The sequence below is a fragment of the Lissotriton vulgaris genome, chromosome 12 (genome assembly GCF_964263255.1).
Source record: "Lissotriton vulgaris chromosome 12, aLisVul1.2, whole genome shotgun sequence".
Taxonomy (NCBI): domain Eukaryota; kingdom Metazoa; phylum Chordata; class Amphibia; order Caudata; family Salamandridae; genus Lissotriton; species Lissotriton vulgaris.
The window spans coordinates 78,378,790-78,398,984 of record NC_141700.1 but is presented as its reverse complement, the minus strand read 5'-3'; the positions used below and the strand labels follow the sequence as shown (position 1 = coordinate 78,398,984).

The window sequence follows — 20,195 nt, the reverse complement described above, 5'->3', positions numbered from 1 at the left end:
GACAGTGAGCATTACTGAGTTGACAGCTCTCAGTGGAGATGGTGGGCTGCAGCAGCTGCTGGTCACAGGGTGGGGAAGCAAAGGCCGGTTTTCCAAATCTTGGGGAGCGGCACTTGCTTCTTTATAAATCAAGCACTTCAGTTGTGTCGCAGGCCAGAGCTCGTCTAGCCGCACCCTTACCCCCAGTGCCTACAGAGCTGCAGCTCCTGGTATCAGTGGGAGATACAGATCAGTGTGTATACACACATGGCCAGGTGTAACTAGCCAGAGGGCGATACAGATCAGTGTGTATACACACATGGCCAGGTGTAACTAGCCAGAGGGCGATACAGATCAGTGTGTATACACACATGGCCAGGTGTAACTAGCCAGAGGGCGATACAGATCAGTGTGTATACACACATGGCCAGGTGTAACTAGCCAGAGGGCGATACAGATCAGTGTGTATACACACATGGCCAGGTGTAACTAGCCAGAGGGCGATACAGATCAGTGTATACACACATGGCCAGGTGTAACTAGCCAGAGGGCGATACAGATCAGTGTGTATACACACATGGCCAGGTGTAACTAGCCAGAGGGCGATACAGATCAGTGTATACACACATGGCCAGGTGTAACTAGCCAGAGGGCGATATACATCAGTGTGCATACACACAAGGCCAGGTGTAACTAGCCAGTGGGCGGGGCTATCAGGAAGGGATCGGTAGGAACCTTCACCCCAGTGCCATGTGCGCCATTCTGTGGCCTCGTGCTCAGCCCCTGCTGAATCATTGGCACACTAATGCAGCTGCTGTTGCCAGATTGGGCAGGGCACTAGTAAAGTTGGCACAAGAATTGCACAAATATACGGACTCATCAAATTATCCTCGTGGCATGTCCAGGGACCAGATGTTACAATGTGGGAGGTTTCTGTATTTATTCATATTATGGTGTTTTACAAGAGACCAACATGACATCTGGGAACTTCAAAGCACCAAAGCACAGAGACCGGCAAAAACCACAGCCCTTCGAAAAGCATTCGAATGCCCTGGTTAGGGATAAAAACGTTTAGGAGATTTAAAAATGCGGGGGGAATGCAACAATATAGCCAGAAAAGACAGAGGTTACAATTACTTCAGGAACACTCGGTATTCATTAAAACAAGTAATGAACACTGCTGGGTCAAAGCCGACGGAAAATGTCAGCATTTTAAGTAGCAAGAAACTCAGGGTGAGTGAAGGAGTATAACTTGAGGTGAAAACCTGACCAGGCGAGTAGTGTTGGTGAACAATGCTTGTGGGGTGGATGTCCCCTTTAGAGAGGGGGGCATTTGCAACTTTAGAGCAAATCTAACATCACCTGCGCGGTTTGTGGGTGAAAGCAGCCGGAGACGAAACAAACTGGAAATGTCAAGGGTTTGAAACCTACTACATGTCAGCCCGGGAGGGTCGATGCACTTCTCTAGCCCAGGTCATTACAAAACGTATCAACATACGCTCGTGCGCCGTCAGCTTAACGGAACGGGAGGGATTACAAACTGCTCATTGCTAGAATAATAAAATAAGGAGCTGAACTAGATTTGATTTAGCACTTAGACACGCAAGAGACCGAACAGGCACTGGAGTTCCAACAGGAGGGACAAAGTACCAGAACCTCTGAGAAGGAAAATTCTCGTGGTAACTATCAGTCACCACTTCCTCATCATTACTACTCATCACACTGCCACAGCACTCACCATTGCTACTCATTACACTGTTACAGCACTCACCATTGCTACTCATCACACTGCCACAGCACTCACCATTGCTACTCATTACACTGTTACAGCACTCACCATTGCTACTCATCACACTGCCACAGCACTCACCATTGCTACTCATTACACAGGCACATCATTCACCACAGCCCCACCATTGCTACTCATTACACGGGCACATAATTCACCACAGCCTCACCATTGCTACTCATTACACAGGCACATCATTCACCACAGCCTCACCATTGCTACTCATCACACTGCCACAGCACTCACCTCAGCCGCACCATTGCTACTCATCACACTGCCACAGCACTCACCATTGCTACTCATTACACAGGCACATCATTCACCACAGCCCCACCATTGCTACTCATTACACGGGCACATCATTCACCACAGCCCCACCATTGCTACTCATTACACGGGCACATCATTCACCACAGCCCCACCATTGCTACTCATTACACGGGCACATCATTCACCACAGCCCCACCATTGCTACTCATTACACGGACACATCATTCACCACAGCCTTACCATGCCACTCATTACACTGGCACATCATTCACCACAGCCTCACCATTGCTACTCATTACACTGGCACATCATTCACCACAGCCTCACCATTGCTACTCATTACACTGGCACATCATTCACCACAGCCCCACCATTGCTACTCATTACACTGGCACATCATTCACCACAGCCTCACCATTGCTACTCATTACACTGGCACATCATTCACCACAGCCTCACCATTGCTACTCATTACACTGGCACATCATTCACCACAGCCCCACCATTGCTACTCATTACACTGGCACATCATTCACCACAGCCTTACCATTGCTACTCATTACACTGGCACATCATTCACCACAGCCCCACCATTGCTACTCATTACACTGGCACATCATTCACCACAGCCTCACCATTGCTACTCATTACACGGGCACATCATTCACCACAGCCTTACCATTGCTACTCATTACACTGGCACATCATTCACCGCAGCCTCACCATTGCTACTCATTACACGGGCACATCATTCACCACAGCCTCACCATTGCTACTCATTACACGGGCACATCATTCACCACAGCCTCACCATTGCTACTCATTACACGGGCACATCATTCACCGCAGCCTCACCATTGCTACTCATTACACGGGCACATCATTCACCACAGCCTCACCATTGCTACTAATTACACGGGCACATCATTCACCGCAGCCTCACCATTGCTACTAATTACACGGGCACATCATTCACCGCAGCCTCACCATTGCTACTAATTACACAGGCACATCATTCACCGCAGCCTCACCATTGCTACTAATTACACGGGCACATCATTCACCGCAGCCTCACCATTGCTACTCATTACACGGGCAAATCATTCACCACAGCCTCACCATTGCTACTAATTACACGGGCACATCATTCACCACAGCCTTACCATTGCTACTCATTACACGGGCACATCATTCACCACAGCACTCACCATTGCTACTCATTACACTGGCACATCATTCACCACAGCCTCACCATTGCTACTCATTACACTGGCACATCATTCACCACAGCCTCACCATTGCTACTAATTACACAGGCACATCATTCACCACAGCCTCACCATTGCTACTCATTACACGGGCACATCATTCACCGCAGCCTCACCATTGCTACTCATTACACGGGCACATCATTCACCACAGCCCCACCATTGCTACTCATTACACGGACACATCATTCACCACAGCCTTACCATGCCACTCATTACACTGGCACATCATTCACCACAGCCTCACCATTGCTACTCATTACACTGGCACATCATTCACCACAGCCTCACCATTGCTACTCATTACACTGGCACATCATTCACCACAGCCTCACCATTGCTACTCATTACACTGGCACATCATTCACCACAGCCTCACCATTGCTACTCATTACACTGGCACATCATTCACCACAGCCCCACCATTGCTACTCATTACACTGGCACATCATTCACCACAGCCTTACCATTGCTACTCATTACACTGGCACATCATTCACCACAGCCCCACCATTGCTACTCATTACACTGGCACATCATTCACCACAGCCTCACCATTGCTACTCATTACACGGGCACATCATTCACCACAGCCTTACCATTGCTACTCATTACACTGGCACATCATTCACCGCAGCCTCACCATTGCTACTCATTACACGGGCACATCATTCACCACAGCCTCACCATTGCTACTCATTACACGGGCACATCATTCACCACAGCCTCACCATTGCTACTCATTACACGGGCACATCATTCACCGCAGCCTCACCATTGCTACTCATTACACGGGCACATCATTCACCACAGCCTCACCATTGCTACTAATTACACGGGCACATCATTCACCGCAGCCTCACCATTGCTACTAATTACACGGGCACATCATTCACCGCAGCCTCACCATTGCTACTAATTACACAGGCACATCATTCACCGCAGCCTCACCATTGCTACTAATTACACGGGCACATCATTCACCGCAGCCTCACCATTGCTACTCATTACACGGGCAAATCATTCACCACAGCCTCACCATTGCTACTAATTACACGGGCACATCATTCACCACAGCCTTACCATTGCTACTCATTACACGGGCACATCATTCACCACAGCACTCACCATTGCTACTCATTACACTGGCACATCATTCACCACAGCCTCACCATTGCTACTCATTACACTGGCACATCATTCACCACAGCCTCACCATTGCTACTAATTACACAGGCACATCATTCACCACAGCCTCACCATTGCTACTCATTACACGGGCACATCATTCACCGCAGCCTCACCATTGCTACTCATTACACGGGCAAATCATTCACCACAGCCTCACCATTGCTACTCATTACACGGGCACATCATTCACCACAGCCTCACCATTGCTACTCATTACACGGGCACATCATTCACCACAGCCTTACCATTGCTACTCATTACACGGGCACATCATTCACCACAGCACTCACCATTGCTACTAATTACACAGGCACATCATTCACCACAGCCTCACCATTGCTACTCATTACACTGGCACATCATTCACCACAGCCCCACCATTGCTACTCATTACACTGGCACATCATTCACCACAGCCTCACCATTGCTACTCATTACACTGGCACATCATTCACCACAGCCTCACCATTGCTACTCATTACACTGGCACATCATTCACCACAGCCCCACCATTGCTACTCATTACACTGGCACATCATTCACCACAGCCTTACCATTGCTACTCATTACACTGGCACATCATTCACCACAGCCCCACCATTGCTACTCATTACACGGGCACATCATTCACCACAGCCTCACCATTGCTACTAATTACACGGGCACATCATTCACCGCAGCCTCACCATTGCTACTAATTACACGGGCACATCATTCACCGCAGCCTCACCATTGCTACTAATTACACAGGCACATCATTCACCACAGCCTCACCATTGCTACTAATTACACGGGCACATCATTCACCGCAGCCTCACCATTGCTACTAATTACACGGGCACATCATTCACCGGAGCCTCACCATTGCTACTCATTACACTGGCACATCATTCACCACAGCCTCACCATTGCTACTAATTACACAGGCACATCATTCACCACAGCCTCACCATTGCTACTCATTACACGGGCACATCATTCACCGCAGCCTCACCATTGCTACTCATTACACGGGCACATCATTCACCACAGCCCCACCATTGCTACTCATTACACTGGCACATCATTCACCACAGCCTCACCATTGCTACTCATTACACTGGCACATCATTCACCACAGCCTCACCATTGCTACTCATTACACTGGCACATCATTCACCACAGCCTCACCATTGCTACTCATTACACTGGCACATCATTCACCACAGCCTCACCATTGCTACTCATTACACTGGCACATCATTCACCACAGCCTCACCATTGCTACTAATTACACGGGCACATCATTCACCACAGCCTTACCATTGCTACTCATTACACTGGCACATCATTCACCACAGCCTCACCATTGCTACTAATTACACGGGCACATCATTCACCACAGCCTTACCATTGCTACTCATTACACTGGCACATCATTCACCACAGCCTCACCATTGCTACTCATTACACTGGCACATCATTCACCACAGCCTTACCATTGCTCCTCATTACACTGGCACATCATTCACCACAGCCCCACCATTGCTACTCATTACACTGGCACATCATTCACCACAGCCTCACCATTGCTACTCATTACACTGGCACATCATTCACCACAGCCTCACCATTGCTACTCATTACACTGGCACATCATTCACCACAGCCTCACCATTGCTACTAATTACACAGGCACATCATTCACCACAGCCTCACCATTGCTACTCATTACACTGTCACAGCACTCACCACAGACTCAACTTTGCTACTCATCACACTGTCACAGCACTCACCACAGCATCATCGTTGCTACTCATTACACTGTCACATCCTCACCATTACTACTTTTCACACTGTCACAGCACTCACCACAGCCTCAACTTTGCTACTCATTACACCGGCACATCATTCACCACAGCCTCATCATTGCTACTAATTACACTGTTACAGCACTCACCACAGCCTCACCATTTCTACTCATTACACTGTCACAGCACTCACCACAGACTCAACTTTGCTACTCATTAAACCAGCACATCATTCACCACAGCCTCATCATTGCTACTAATTACACTGTCACATCCTCACCACAGCATCAACTGTGCTGCTCATTACACTGTCACATCATTCATCACAGCCTCGCCATTGCTACTCAGCACACCGTCACAGCACTCACCACAGCCTCACCATTGCTACCCATTACACTGTCGCATCCTCACCGTTACTACTTTTCACACTGTCACAGCACTCACCACAGCCTCATCATTGCTACTCATTAACTGTCACATCCTCACCACAGCCTCACCATTGCTACCTATTACACTGGCACAGCACACACCACAGCCTCACCATTACTACTCATCACATTGTCACAGCTTCACAATTGTTACTCTTTACACTGGCACATCATTCCTCACAGCCTCGCCATTGCTACTCATCACACCGTCACAACACTCACAACAGCCTCACCATTGCTACCCATTACACTGTCGCATCCTCACCGTTACTACTTTTCACACTGTCACAGCACTCACCACAGCCTCATCATTGCTACCCATTACACTGTCACTTCCTCGCCGTTACTACTTTTCACACTGTCACAGCACTCACCACAGCCTCACCATTGCTACCCATTACACTGTCGCATCCTCACCGTTACTACTTTTCACACTGTCACAGCACTCACCACAGCCTCATCATTGCTACTCATTAACTGTCACATCCTCACCACAGCATCAACTTTTCTGCTCATTACACTGGCACATCATTCATCACAGCCTCGCCATTGCTACTCATCACACCGTCACAGCACTCACCACAGCCTCACCATTGCTACCCATTACACTGTCGCATCCTCACCGTTACTACTTTTCACACTGTCACAGCACTCACCACAGCCTCATCATTGCTACTCATTAACTGTCACATCCTCACCACAGCATCAACTTTTCTGCTCATTACACTGGCACATCATTCATCACAGCCTCACCATTGCTATTCATCACACTGTCACAGCACTCACCACAGCCTCACCATTGCTACTCATCACACTGTCACAGCACTCACCACAGCCTCACCATTGCTACCTATTACACCGTCACAGAACTCACCACAGCCTAACCATTGCTACCCATTACACTGTCGCATCCTCACCGTTACTACTTTTCACACTGTCACAGCACTCACCACAGCCTCATCATTGCTACTCATTAACTGTCACATCCTCACCACAGCATCAACTTTTCTGCTCATTACACTGGCACATCATTCATCATAGCCTCGCCATTGCTACTCATCACACCGTCACAGCACTCACCACAGCCTCACCATTGCTACCCATTACACTGTCGCATCCTCACCGTTACTACTTTTCACACTGTCACAGCACTCACCACACCCTCATCATTGCTACTCATGAACTGTCACATCCTCACCACAGCATCAACTTTTCTGCTCATTACACTGGCACATCATTCATCACAGCTTCACCAATGCTACTCATCACACTGTCGCAGCACTCACCACAGCCTCACCATTGCTACTCATCACACTGTCACAGCACTCACCACAGCCTCACCATTGCTACTCATTACACTGTCACAGCACTCACCACAGACTCAACTTTGCTACTCATCACACTGTCACAGCACTCCCCACAGCCTCATCGTTGCTACTCATTACACTGTCACATCCTCACCATTACTACTTTTCACACTGTCACAGCACTCACCACAGCCTCAACTTTGCTACTCATTACACCGGCACATCATTCACCACAGCCTCATCATTGCTACTAATTACACTGTCACAGCACTCACCACAGCCTCACCATTGCTACTCATTACACTGTCACAGCACTCACCACAGACTCAACTTTGCTACTCATTACACCGGCACATCATTCACCACAGCCTCATCATTGCTACTAATTACACTGTCACATCCTCACCACAGCATCAACTGTGCTGCTCATTACACTGTCACATCATTCATCACAGCCTCGCCATTGCTACTCATCACACTGTCGCAGCACTCACCACAGCCTCACCATTGCTACCCATTACACTGTTGCATCCTCACCGTTACTACTTTTCACACTGTCACAGCACTCACCACAGCCTCATCATTGCTACTCATTAACTGTCACATCCTCACCACAGCCTCACCATTGCTACCTATTACACTGGCACAGCACACACCACAGCCTCACCATTACTACTCATCACATTGTCACAGCTTCACAATTGTTACTCTTTACACTGGCACATCATTCATCACAGCCTCGCCATTGCTACTCATCACACCGTCACAGCACTCACCACAGTCTCACCATTGCTGCCCATTACACTGTCACATCCTCACCGTTACTACTTTTCACACTGTCACAGCACTCGCCACAGCCTCAACTTTGCTACTCATTACACTGGCCCATCATTCATCACAGCTTCACCATTGCTACTCATTACACGGGCCCATCATTCATCACAGCTTCACCATTGCTACTCATTACACTGTCACAGCCTCACCACAGCTTCACCATTGCTACTCATCAAACTGGCACAAAACTCACCACTGCTTCAACATTACTACTCAACACACTGGCACATCACTCACCACAGCTTCTCATCACACTGACACAGCACACACCACAGCCTCACCATTACTACTCATCACATAGTCACAGCCTCAAAATTGCTACTCTTCACACTGTCACAACATTCACCACCGCCTCGCCATTGCTACTCATCACACTGTCACAGCACTCACCACAGCTTCTCATCACACTGACACAGCACACACCACAGCCTCACCATTACTACTCATCACATTGTCACAGCCTCACAATTGCTACTCATTACACTGGCACAACATTCACCACCGCCTCGCCATTGCTACTCATCACACTGTCATAGCCTCACCATTACTACTCATCACATTGTCACAGCCTCACAATTGCTACTCTTTACACTGTCACAACATTCACCACCGCCTCGCCATTGCTACTCATCACACTGTCATAGCCTCACCATTACTACTCATCACATTGTCACAGCCTCACAATTGCTACTCTTTACACTGTCACAACATTCACCACAGCCTCGCCATTGCAACTCATTACACTGGCACAGCACTCACCATAGCCTCACCATTGCTACTCATTACACTGGCACAGCACTCACCACAGCTTCTCATCACACTGGCACAGCACACACCACAGTCTCACCATTACTACTCATTACATTCTCACAGACTCACAATTGCAACTCTTTACACTGTCACAAACCTCACCACTGCCTCAACATTGCTACTCATTACTGTTAGAAGGTGACCTCAGAGGGGGGCAGGAAGTACACCTGACCACCCTAGGACCCACCTCCCTAGGAACGAAGATGAGCACTGAAGGGCGAGACTTCAGGGAGAGAGTCTCGAGTCTAGGATCGCACACACTACGCATGCACCACACGACAAGGAGACACCACACCGTAGCTTCTTAAGAACGTTTCTTTATCTCGTATTTCAAGGGAGATATTTATGATCAGATAAGCTTAGTAATTACAAGCGTAGCAGAGCTTTAGAGTCTTGGTCAGGGTAAGGGTAGCGGGACGGTCTTTAGGATCAGAGTCAAATGTTGTTGCGTATCCGGCGGACAGCTCTCAATCCTCGAGCCGGGGGATACGGGCGATTTTACAGTGTCCAGCCGGACCAGGAGAGTCAGAGAGCCGCGAGTCACTCAGCAGGGCTCAAGCACGATGTCGGTGGTCTTACGATCTTCAGGGGGAGCCGCGAGTCACTCAGCAGGGCTCAGGTGGTTCAAGGTTGCAGGGGAGCCGCGAGTCACTCAGCAGGGCTCAGGTGGTTCCAGCAGAAGTCCTTCTCTGCCAAACGAGCCGCGACCACGTCAGCAGGGCTCTCGATGTTCCAGAGTCGAATCTGTCAATAGTCCCGGGGCAACCCCAGTTATAGGACTGCTCCTCTTTGACCTCCGGAGTCTGGTCGGCAGGGGTCTTGACACCTGGGGGCCGCTTGTTGGGGTTTCCTGTCATGCGGCCCCTTTGATTCATTCAGTTGGTTTCGGGAGGAGTCCCAGACACACAGCAGGCGTGGAGCCAGCCCTCCGGAGGAGCGATCGAAACCCACTTCTCGAGGAGAGGTCGGCGGTGTGAAGGATACTGCTCCTCCCTCTCTCACTCAAGGGGAGCGCTCTGTCTTCCAGCCAGGGTGGCGCCTCTCGACCTAGGCCGCGCTGGCTCGGGCAGCCATCTTAGGTGCCGAAAAGTGGGCACACAGGGTCCATGGGTCGGGAAGATGGAGGCACGGGCTGGAAAGTCCGGAAAGGGTCAGGGCTTAACGTGTAGGAAAGGTTGGGATAGGCCGGGGGACTCAGGGGTCTGTTGTGGTGGAAGCTCGGACGGGAGGTTGCTATGGGTCAGGAGGGACCACGCCACGAGGCTGGGTCTAACAATTACACTGTCACAGCATTTACCACAACCTTACCATTGCTACTCATCACACTGGCACAGCACTCACTACAGCTTCACCAGTGCTACTCATCACACTGTCACAGCACTCACCACAGCCTCGCCATTGCTACTCATCACACTGCCACAGCACTCACCACAGCTTCTAATCCCACTGGCACAGCACACACCACAGCTTCACCATTGCTACTCATCACACTGTCAGAGCACTCACCACAGCCTCGCCATTGCTACTCATCACACTGCCACAGCACTTACCACAGCCTCATCATTGCTACTCATTACACTGTCACATCCTCACCATTACAATTCATCGCACTGCCACAGCACTCACCACAGCTTCTAATCACACTGGCACAGCACACACCACAGCTTCACCATTGCTACTCATCACACTGCCACAGCACTCACCACAGCCTCATCATTGCTACTCATTACACTGTCACATCCTCACCATTACAATTCATCGCACTGCCACAGAACTCACCACAGCCTCATCATTGCTACTCATTACACTGTCACATCCTCACCATTACAATTCATCGCACTGCCACAGCACTCACCACAGCTTCTAATCACACTGGCACAGCACACACCACAGCTTCACCATTGCTACTCATCACACTGTCACAGCACTCACCAAAGTATCACCATTGCTACTCATCACACTGTCGGAGCACTCACCACAGCCTCACCATTGCTACTCATTACACTGTCACATCACTCAGCACAGCCTCACCATTGCTACTCATTACACTGTCACAGCACTCAGCACAGCCTCACCATTGCTACTCATCACACTGTCACAGGCTCACCATTGCTACTCATTACACTGTCACAGGCTCACCATTGCTACTCATCACACTGTCACAGCACTCAGCACAGCCTCACCATTGCTACTCATTACACTGTCACAGGCTCACCATTGCTACTCATCACACTGTCACAGGCTCACCATTGCTACTCATTACACTGTCACAGCACTCAGCACAGCCTCACCATTGCTACTCATCACACTGTCACAGGCTCACCATTGCTACTCATTACACTGTCACAGCACTCAGCACAGCCTCACCATTGCTACTCATCACACTGTCACAGGCTCACCATTGCTACTCATTACACTGTCACAGGCTCACCATTGCTACTCATCACACTGTCACAGCACTCAGCACAGCCTCACCATTGCTACTCATCACAGTGTCACAGGCTCACCATTGCTACTCATCACACTGTCACAGGCTCACCATTGCTACTCATCACACTGTCACAGCACTCAGCACAGCCTCACCATTGCTACTCACCACACTGTCACAGGCTCACCATTGCTACTCATCACACTGTCACAGGCTCACCATTGCTACTCATCACACTGTCACAGCACTCAGCACAGCCTCACCATTGCTACTCATTACACTGTCACATCACTCAGCACAGCCTCACCATTGCTACTCATTACACTGTCACATCACTCAGCACAGCCTCACCATTGCTACTCATTACACTGTCACAGCACTCAGCACAGCCTCACCGTTGCTACTCATCACACTGTCACAGGCTCACCATTGCTACTCATTACACTGTCACAGGCTCACCGTTGCTACTCATTACACTGTCACAGGCTCACCATTGCTACTCTTTACACTGTCACAGCACTCACCACAGCCTCACCATTGCTACTCTTTACACTGTCACAGCACTCACCACAGCCTCGCCATTGCTACTCATCAGACTGGCACAAAACTCAGCACAGTCTCGCCATCGTCACACTTCATTGGTTCATTTACCTGGATCACATCTTTATAGCAAGATTGTTCCGATGTACTCTTCAATTCAAGAGTGAGATGGCAGGCAGAAAGAGGGGAACATACAGAGAACATCTGAGGGGAAGCGATAGACAAAGATACAAGAAAAAAGTGTCAGAAGAATACAAGAAAGAAAATGAGAAACTAGAAAAATGAAGCTGAGCAGACAATATATGAAATAGATGCGAAATTCAGGAGAAAGAACTAAAGGCAGCAAAGAGAAAACTGTAATGCTGTAGGATAGCGGAGAGCCCAGTGAACAGAAAGTAACATTTTACATACCTTGAACAACAGTTCTCAAACTTAGATAACACCTATAGATATGAATGACGTAAAAACTTGCTTCTATAAGGCGGAAGATCTTGGATCACTTTACAATCTAAAAAGCTACTACTTTGTTTAAAAATAATACAGGGTAGGCATTTTGTTTTAGCCTCTTGGCCACTGAAAGATCCCACAATCCTCAGGGTAGTGCCACCTCTTACTCTTACCACTCAGCAGGCGCTGTAAAGAATGTTATTCTATTTTTACAGAAAAGTATCTTTTTCTACAGCATGCGTCGTAGACAGGATCATATGCGTGAAATGGAGAACAAAACAGAAGAAATCTTCCACGAGGAGGACGTGGGGCACTGGGCAGCGAGCATTCATCTAAGACTCCAAATTAATAATAGAAGACCAGGGGCAGAAAGGGGGGAAACCGAATACTCGCAACAAACAAGGGAGCTGGAGACCAGGCTGTGTGGGTCAAAAACATCAAGAACTTGGCAGAGTTGACTGAACTCTGTAAATCAATTCAGTCATCAAATATTGTATTTCCCAGAACAGATTACAGGGTGGATGGTCTCATTTGGGAATCCTACCTGGAGAGTATCCTGTCAGCAATGTTCAGACCGAACGAACAGTATCGCACAGGGCGGACTTGTAACTTTTAAGTAGAAGGACAACAGTACCCCAGGGGGACACTTGCCTCTCTTAGAGTGGAACACTAGATGGTAAGGGGGACAGATTGTGTCTGGCTGTCAGGATTTATTAAATATGTGATAATCTTCAGACCTGGACATATATTCCTTGAAAGCATCTTTCTAATGGTTTACGGCAAAAGAGATGCCATGCCGGAATATTCTTCGTTATTCCGAAGAAGCTGAAACCGACTCTAAGTTGGGGCCCCAGAATTATTGAAAGAGAACCTCGTGATTAGAACTAAACTCGGATATTAAGTCACATAAATTCCCGACTGTGTATTAACAAAAAACATAAAGACTTTGTAAACTGCCAGTGACTACTACTCCAATGTCTGATTTTTGAGACCGAGAAAAGCCTTTTTGCTTTTTCAGTTTTTTTTCATATTGGGCTAAGGCCCAGCAGCTCCCACAACAACATTTTATAAAAAATATGGCAAAACCAAACCAGCTTTGGCAAAGCTATAAAGACTGGCAGCAAATGCCAGACAGATTGACTTTGCCAATACTTAGTTCTTAATGAAATTCATGAATTCAACCAAACGCCTAGAAGGGAGCTTTTAAATAATAATCGTGCCTGCAGTTTCCATTAGCAATGAAATGTATTAACTAATCCCTCAAGCGAGTAACAACCTGACCCTTGAGATAGAGGGAGTCAACTTCCCAAAATGTAAATATACCCTCTTAATACAGGAGAGAATTTCAAAGGATTTATTGGACTTAATCTCTATTAATTGTCAGTCTGCATTTTTACTCTTTGTTGCACGTCCAAGATAATTTACACCTACCCGGAAAGGTTTGCTGGCTTAGAATCGTGTATATTTTCTTTAAAAGCAAATATTCAATTTAACAACATTTATTTAAATATTAAAAAACATAGGAGTCTAAAACGAAGGCAATGTATTGAGCAAAGAGATTAAATGCCTAGGACCATCGTGGGCAAGCAATCGACACCAAATAGAACTGGCGAGGCCTCGGCAGAAATATCTAAAACATATTGAAAATATGCATCCAAGTACTTTGAAATCGAATCAGAATGACATTGTCAAACAGGATCGATGGTGTTGTTCCAGCTTAGTTCACCCTGATTGTTAAATGACATATATAAATATAACAGTGCATATGTAATATACATCGTAAGTTTCCAAATGCGATTTCTGACTTTCTGAGGATTTAAAATATCTTCCCAGGAGTCTCTCTAGATATATCTTATAATATACTGCCCCTCCTCCTCTGTGCTTACCCGGCCAGCTTCTGGGAATGGCGTACGCGTAATGTGCACTTACAGCTGGGAAAATCTCCAAATCCCTGGGGCCCAGTTTTAAAAACGTTTTGTTTTATATGGTTGTAATTAGATTCATAAAGCGCTTACTAAACCTGCCGCGGCGCTGAAGCACTGTTTGAGGCATGCCAGTCCTACAGTTTATTGTCGACAGAGATCGAAGTGTGCTGTTGTGTAACCTTCTGCGTCGGTCGAGCATCCTCCGGGTTATTTTTCTGTGCTATTCTAATCCCCCATCTTTCTGTTCTACCCCTCCCCGCCTCTGTCGCCGCCCTCCCGGGCTCAGAAGCGTCGGCCGGCTGCGAGAGGCGTTTAAGTACCTTTCACCCTGTAACTAGGGCGGCCACGACAAAGCGGCCGGAAGAGGGCGGGCCCTGCTCTCTCGGGGGGGAGGGGGGGGGAGGGAGCGAGGAGGGAGCCGGAGAAGCCGATTACAAATCTGGGGCAAGGGCCACCCCTGCTCGCGCTCAAATGCTCACGAGGACGGACACACCGTCTCTCATCTGCAAAACCAGTTTAAAAGGGGCCATCCTTTGTAGGGGGAAATGTTTGCCTACCCAGGCCGACATCTCGAACCATCCCGGGCAACAGAAAATCCGTAGAACATGTGCCATCGCCTGTGAAAGATATCTAAATGTGCATTGCCCTTGTGAGTAGACCGGTGTGTGTGCCAAAAAGAGTGGAGTGGAATGTTTGCTGCAGGACTTAATTATTGAACACTCATGTCAGTGAAGGGCACATGGGATGACACAGATACAACTATGCTCAGGCGCGCACAGGGCTGTTGGGGAGAATTCCTTACAGGCCAGGGAATCGGGAGTCCAGCTGGGCTGGGGGAGGGTCAGTCACACAGAAGACAGCCTTTAGCACAGCGCTGCAGTTCATGTCTGAAAGCTTTCTTTCAAAATAAATGTCTCTCTTGGGCCTGCACGGGTCATAAGTTGGGTTATTTAGAAATGGCATTTCGGGATGAAAAATTACGTTTATTTGACTTGGTAGGAAGGAACCAACAGGAATACTTTATATAGCAAGACACAGTGTTGAACACGGTAAATGCGAGAGATGCTCTTAGTAAATAACATTTATAGGTGGCATAGCATGTATTTCCTTACTGTAACGCTCAAGAATCCACTATGCTCGATGCAGGTTAATGTATACATTAAACATATATTTCCTAAATTATTAGTTCTTAAACTTGGGTCTGGGGACCCCTGGAGGCCTGCAACACCTTAGAAAACTAAGCATTAATAACAGTGTACATAAGCAAAGAAGCAAAATGTAAAATTGAACACTTGAAAACATTCTGTAAATGTAAAGGAATTTGAGGTTGGTGGTTAAAAATTAAGTTCGTATTCTTAGATTGATTCGCAGGAGCAGAGCAAGTGCATCAAACAGAGTATAGTAAAGAAGAAGCGTGGCCTTAACTGAATTAAAAAAAAGCTCCAACCTTTCTATGAAAATTTAAATTGAGAGTTTTTTTTATATTTGTTAATTATATCATATATTTCATTATGTGTTGTTTGATGAAAGCTTGTGTCTCTTTTTTGTGTGTGTTGTTATGCGGTTCAAATCGTCAAAATTGCACAGGACTGGCTCCCTGGACTCAAATAAGGAGTCAGTGGGGTCTCTGAATTCGTCAAACTCCCATAAGGATTCCACATTCCAGTAATGATTCAGCGGGGGCCCACATGTGTCAAAAGGTTAAAGGGATTCCTCTCTATCTTGGACGTTGCTGCCACATTCTCCAGAGCGTTTCCTTTTATTTCAACTCAACCCACATCTTGCGGTACCCGCTCCGCGGGTCCCGCTGCGAGGAAGGCGGACTGAAAGCTCTAACGAGGGAAAGTGAGAGAAGCAGGGCTGCGAGCTGTTGCTGGCGCAGGACTACCTGTCCCAGGAGCGCCAGCAACCTCCCCAAATTGCAATCAGCTGGGGCGCTCTCCCTGCCGGCTCCTCCCTCGCTCCAGCAGTGCAGATAAGCCTCTTTCCTTCTGCTCTCCAGTGGATTCCTCTCTATCTTGGACGTTGCTGCCACATTCTCCAGAGCGTTTCCTTTTATTTCAACTCAACCCACATCTTGCGGTACCCGCTCCGCGGGTCCCGCTGCGAGGAAGGCGGACTGAAAGCTCTAACGAGGGAAAGTGAGAGAAGCAGGGCTGCGAGCTGTTGCTGGCGCAGGACTACCTGTCCCAGGAGCGCCAGCAACCTCCCCAAATTGCAATCAGCTGGGGCGCTCTCCCTGCCGGCTCCTCCCTCGCTCCAGCAGTGCAGATAAGCCTCTTTCCTTCTGCTCTCCAGTGGATTCCTCTCTATCTTGGACGTTGCTGCCACATTCTCCAGAGCGTTTCCTTTTATTTCAACTCAACCCACATCTTGCGGTACCCGCTCCGCGGGTCCCGCTGCGAGGAAGGCGGACTGAAAGCTCTAACGAGGGAAAGTGAGAGAAGCAGGGCTGCGAGCTGTTGCTGGCGCAGGACTACCTGTCCCAGGAGCGCCAGCAACCTCCCCAAATTGCAATCAGCTGGGGCGCTCTCCCTGCCGGCTCCTCCCTCGCTCCAGCAGTGCAGATAAGCCTCTTTCCTTCTGCTCTCCAGTGGATTCCTCTCTATCTTGGACGTTGCTGCCACATTCTCCAGAGCGTTTCCTTTTATTTCAACTCAACCCACATCTTGCGGTACCCGCTCCGCGGGTCCCGCTGCGAGGAAGGCGGACTGAAAGCTCTAACGAGGGAAAGTGAGAGAAGCAGGGCTGCGAGCTGTTGCTGGCGCAGGACTACCTGTCCCAGGAGCGCCAGCAACCTCCCCAAATTGCAATCAGCTGGGGCGCTCTCCCTGCCGGCTCCTCCCCCCATAGCTCTAATAGTTCATTAGCAGTCGAAGAGACCCGCTGCGCGGGAGCGCGCGGGAGGGCGCCGGGAGAAGCCCGGGAGAAGGGCGGGACCGACTGTGACCGACAGAGACTGATAGAGGCTGGGCTGGGACACATCCCTTTTATCCTTCATTTAGGTTAATACTGGTAACATTTTCAACCATTTTTTTCCATCTTCACTGTTCAATTTTATATTATTGATATTTATAGGATTGTATTGTGTCCCACATTTGCCCTCGTCTTTTATATACAAGATGACTACCAAGAAACTAAGATCCGGGCGAGTGCTAGTTGGTAGAGCTTGTTCTAAAACCAAATCTAATCCTTTGCGAAATAGAAACGGGCCAGCGGTACAAGTAAAAAGCACATGCCAGCTATATTCATTATGGGATAAGGGTAAAGACAAAGCGGATCGAGAAGAAGTCAACTCTGATAATACTATCATTAGTGCTAAAGATCAGGTACAAGACTTCTGCATGAATAAGATAGTTAGTAATTCGCCAGATATTACAGCCCCATCCCACACTGAAGTGTTAACCTATAAGAATCAAGAACAAGATATAGTTCCCCCTCCAGAAACCCAAAACTTGGTAACTAAAGAGGTAAATCAAGGTTCCCCATTATTAATTATAGCTCATAATCCTTCTCCCTTTTTAAATAATGATCAAAATATATGCCCTGGTTCATCATCCCCGCTGCATATTCCTCCAGAGGACTACACCCTTCCTGATATTAATCTTGAGTCCCAGAAAGTTCTAATTCAGAATCTTACCCCAAGACAGGATATTATGGCTACTCCTATGTTGCATCTATACAGCAGCACACCCTCTCATAAATCAGATTTTTCTACCCCAGAAATGAATCTATTTGTTAGTCCCTCTCACGACCAAAATCAAGATAATGATCGGCATAATTCATATGTACGAGAAAATAATGTAATCTCCGATTCCTTATCTACTCTAGAGCGACTAATTTCTTCTATCTTAATACTCTTGGAAAAATTAGTAAATGGATCAGATAATGTCTTTGACACAGTAACTCTGATCCTAAAGGCACTATTGAGTAATCATACAGGACTGGAAGATATCATCTACCCAAAAATATCAAATTCCCCTCAAAATTTAGGTGAGGAACAACAATATGAAACAAAGGATAAAATAATAACTGACCTGCCTACTGCGTCTGATTTTCCGGGTAAGACTAATACAGATCTTATAGTTCCGATCCACTCTCCCATCCAAAGGAATGGGAATTTAATTAAAAATAATTGTGCCGCTCTTATTGGACAAGAGATTAAGACATCTCCGCTTTTGGAGATTAAAGAGAGTAATACCTTACCTCCTATCTTTCCTATTTTTGTCCCCCAAACAAATAAAGAAACCCTAAATTCATTGGCCATAGTGGATAAAGTGCCTCCCTCAGATGAGAATAAATTCGAAATAAAGGTATCTAAAAAACAAAAAGGGAAAAAAAGAAAACTAAATCGTAGATTCTATAAAAAGAGACAACGGAAAATTATTTTCGAAAATGTTAAAGATTCTCTAATAAACAACTCCAATCTGGTCGATTCGGATCCTAATTCATCAAATGAACTAGTGTCAAGTCCAAAGGTAACTCTTTCAGTAGTACAACAAGAACCAATAAGCCACACAAATCAGCAATACGCTGATGTTCAACGTACTATTGTAAATGATTTAAATCTAACTCCTGCTTCTGATTCAGTTTCAAGAGCAATTCTAAATCCTTTGGCTATTCCTTTCTCACAAGTTGTTGTACCTGAAATTACATGTAAGACAGCCCCTAAGACTAGAGAATACGTAGATACTCTCTTTCTTGATTTTATTCCCATCTTTGATCCAGACCTGATTTTAAATAGATCCGTATTAGTTAATTGTTTTCAGGAAATAGAGAGCCTAAAATTAATCCACTCGGCAGATATAGATGTTGTAAATCTAATAACTTCGAATAATGGAAAGATAGCTCGTGTGAAATTTTACTCCAAACTGGTATTAAACCACATTCTCCAGTGGGCAGAAGAATTTCAAATAAGAGGAATTGATGTTGATACTCACATACCGGCCAAATTAGTCGGCCAAAACTGTAAAGGATTGTTAACCTATCAGGGGTTGAAAGCCTGTTCTTCGGATAACCTTCCTGTAAAGAATGAAGAGTTGAAAATACGGATACAAAAAAATAAGCGACAAGTGATAGTTAATAATCCACTCTCGTTAAAACAGACTAGGGTAAAAGATGCTGATTTTGAGTGGAGTTGGTTACCCTCTATCCTGTCGAATAAATCGGGTCCTTCATTCGGAGTCAAT

The 20,195-nt window shown here is 47.1% G+C and overlaps 1 protein-coding gene across 7 annotated transcripts in view; it reads right to left on the bottom strand.

The window, feature by feature from the left end:
• ACER1 (alkaline ceramidase 1) overlaps window positions 1-20,195 on the bottom strand; it is a 113,586-nt gene that overhangs the window by 60,509 nt on the left and 32,882 nt on the right. For 3 of the 7 annotated variants that reach the window (XM_086947217.1, XM_086947216.1, XM_086947218.1), the window contains exon 3: window positions 12,746-12,838. The exons of the other annotated variants lie outside the window; for them this stretch is intronic. In XM_086947217.1, coding sequence (XP_086803343.1) covers window positions 12,746-12,838 — 93 coding nt within the window. The remainder of the gene's footprint in view (window positions 1-12,745; window positions 12,839-20,195) is intronic. 7 annotated transcript variants of the gene reach the window in all.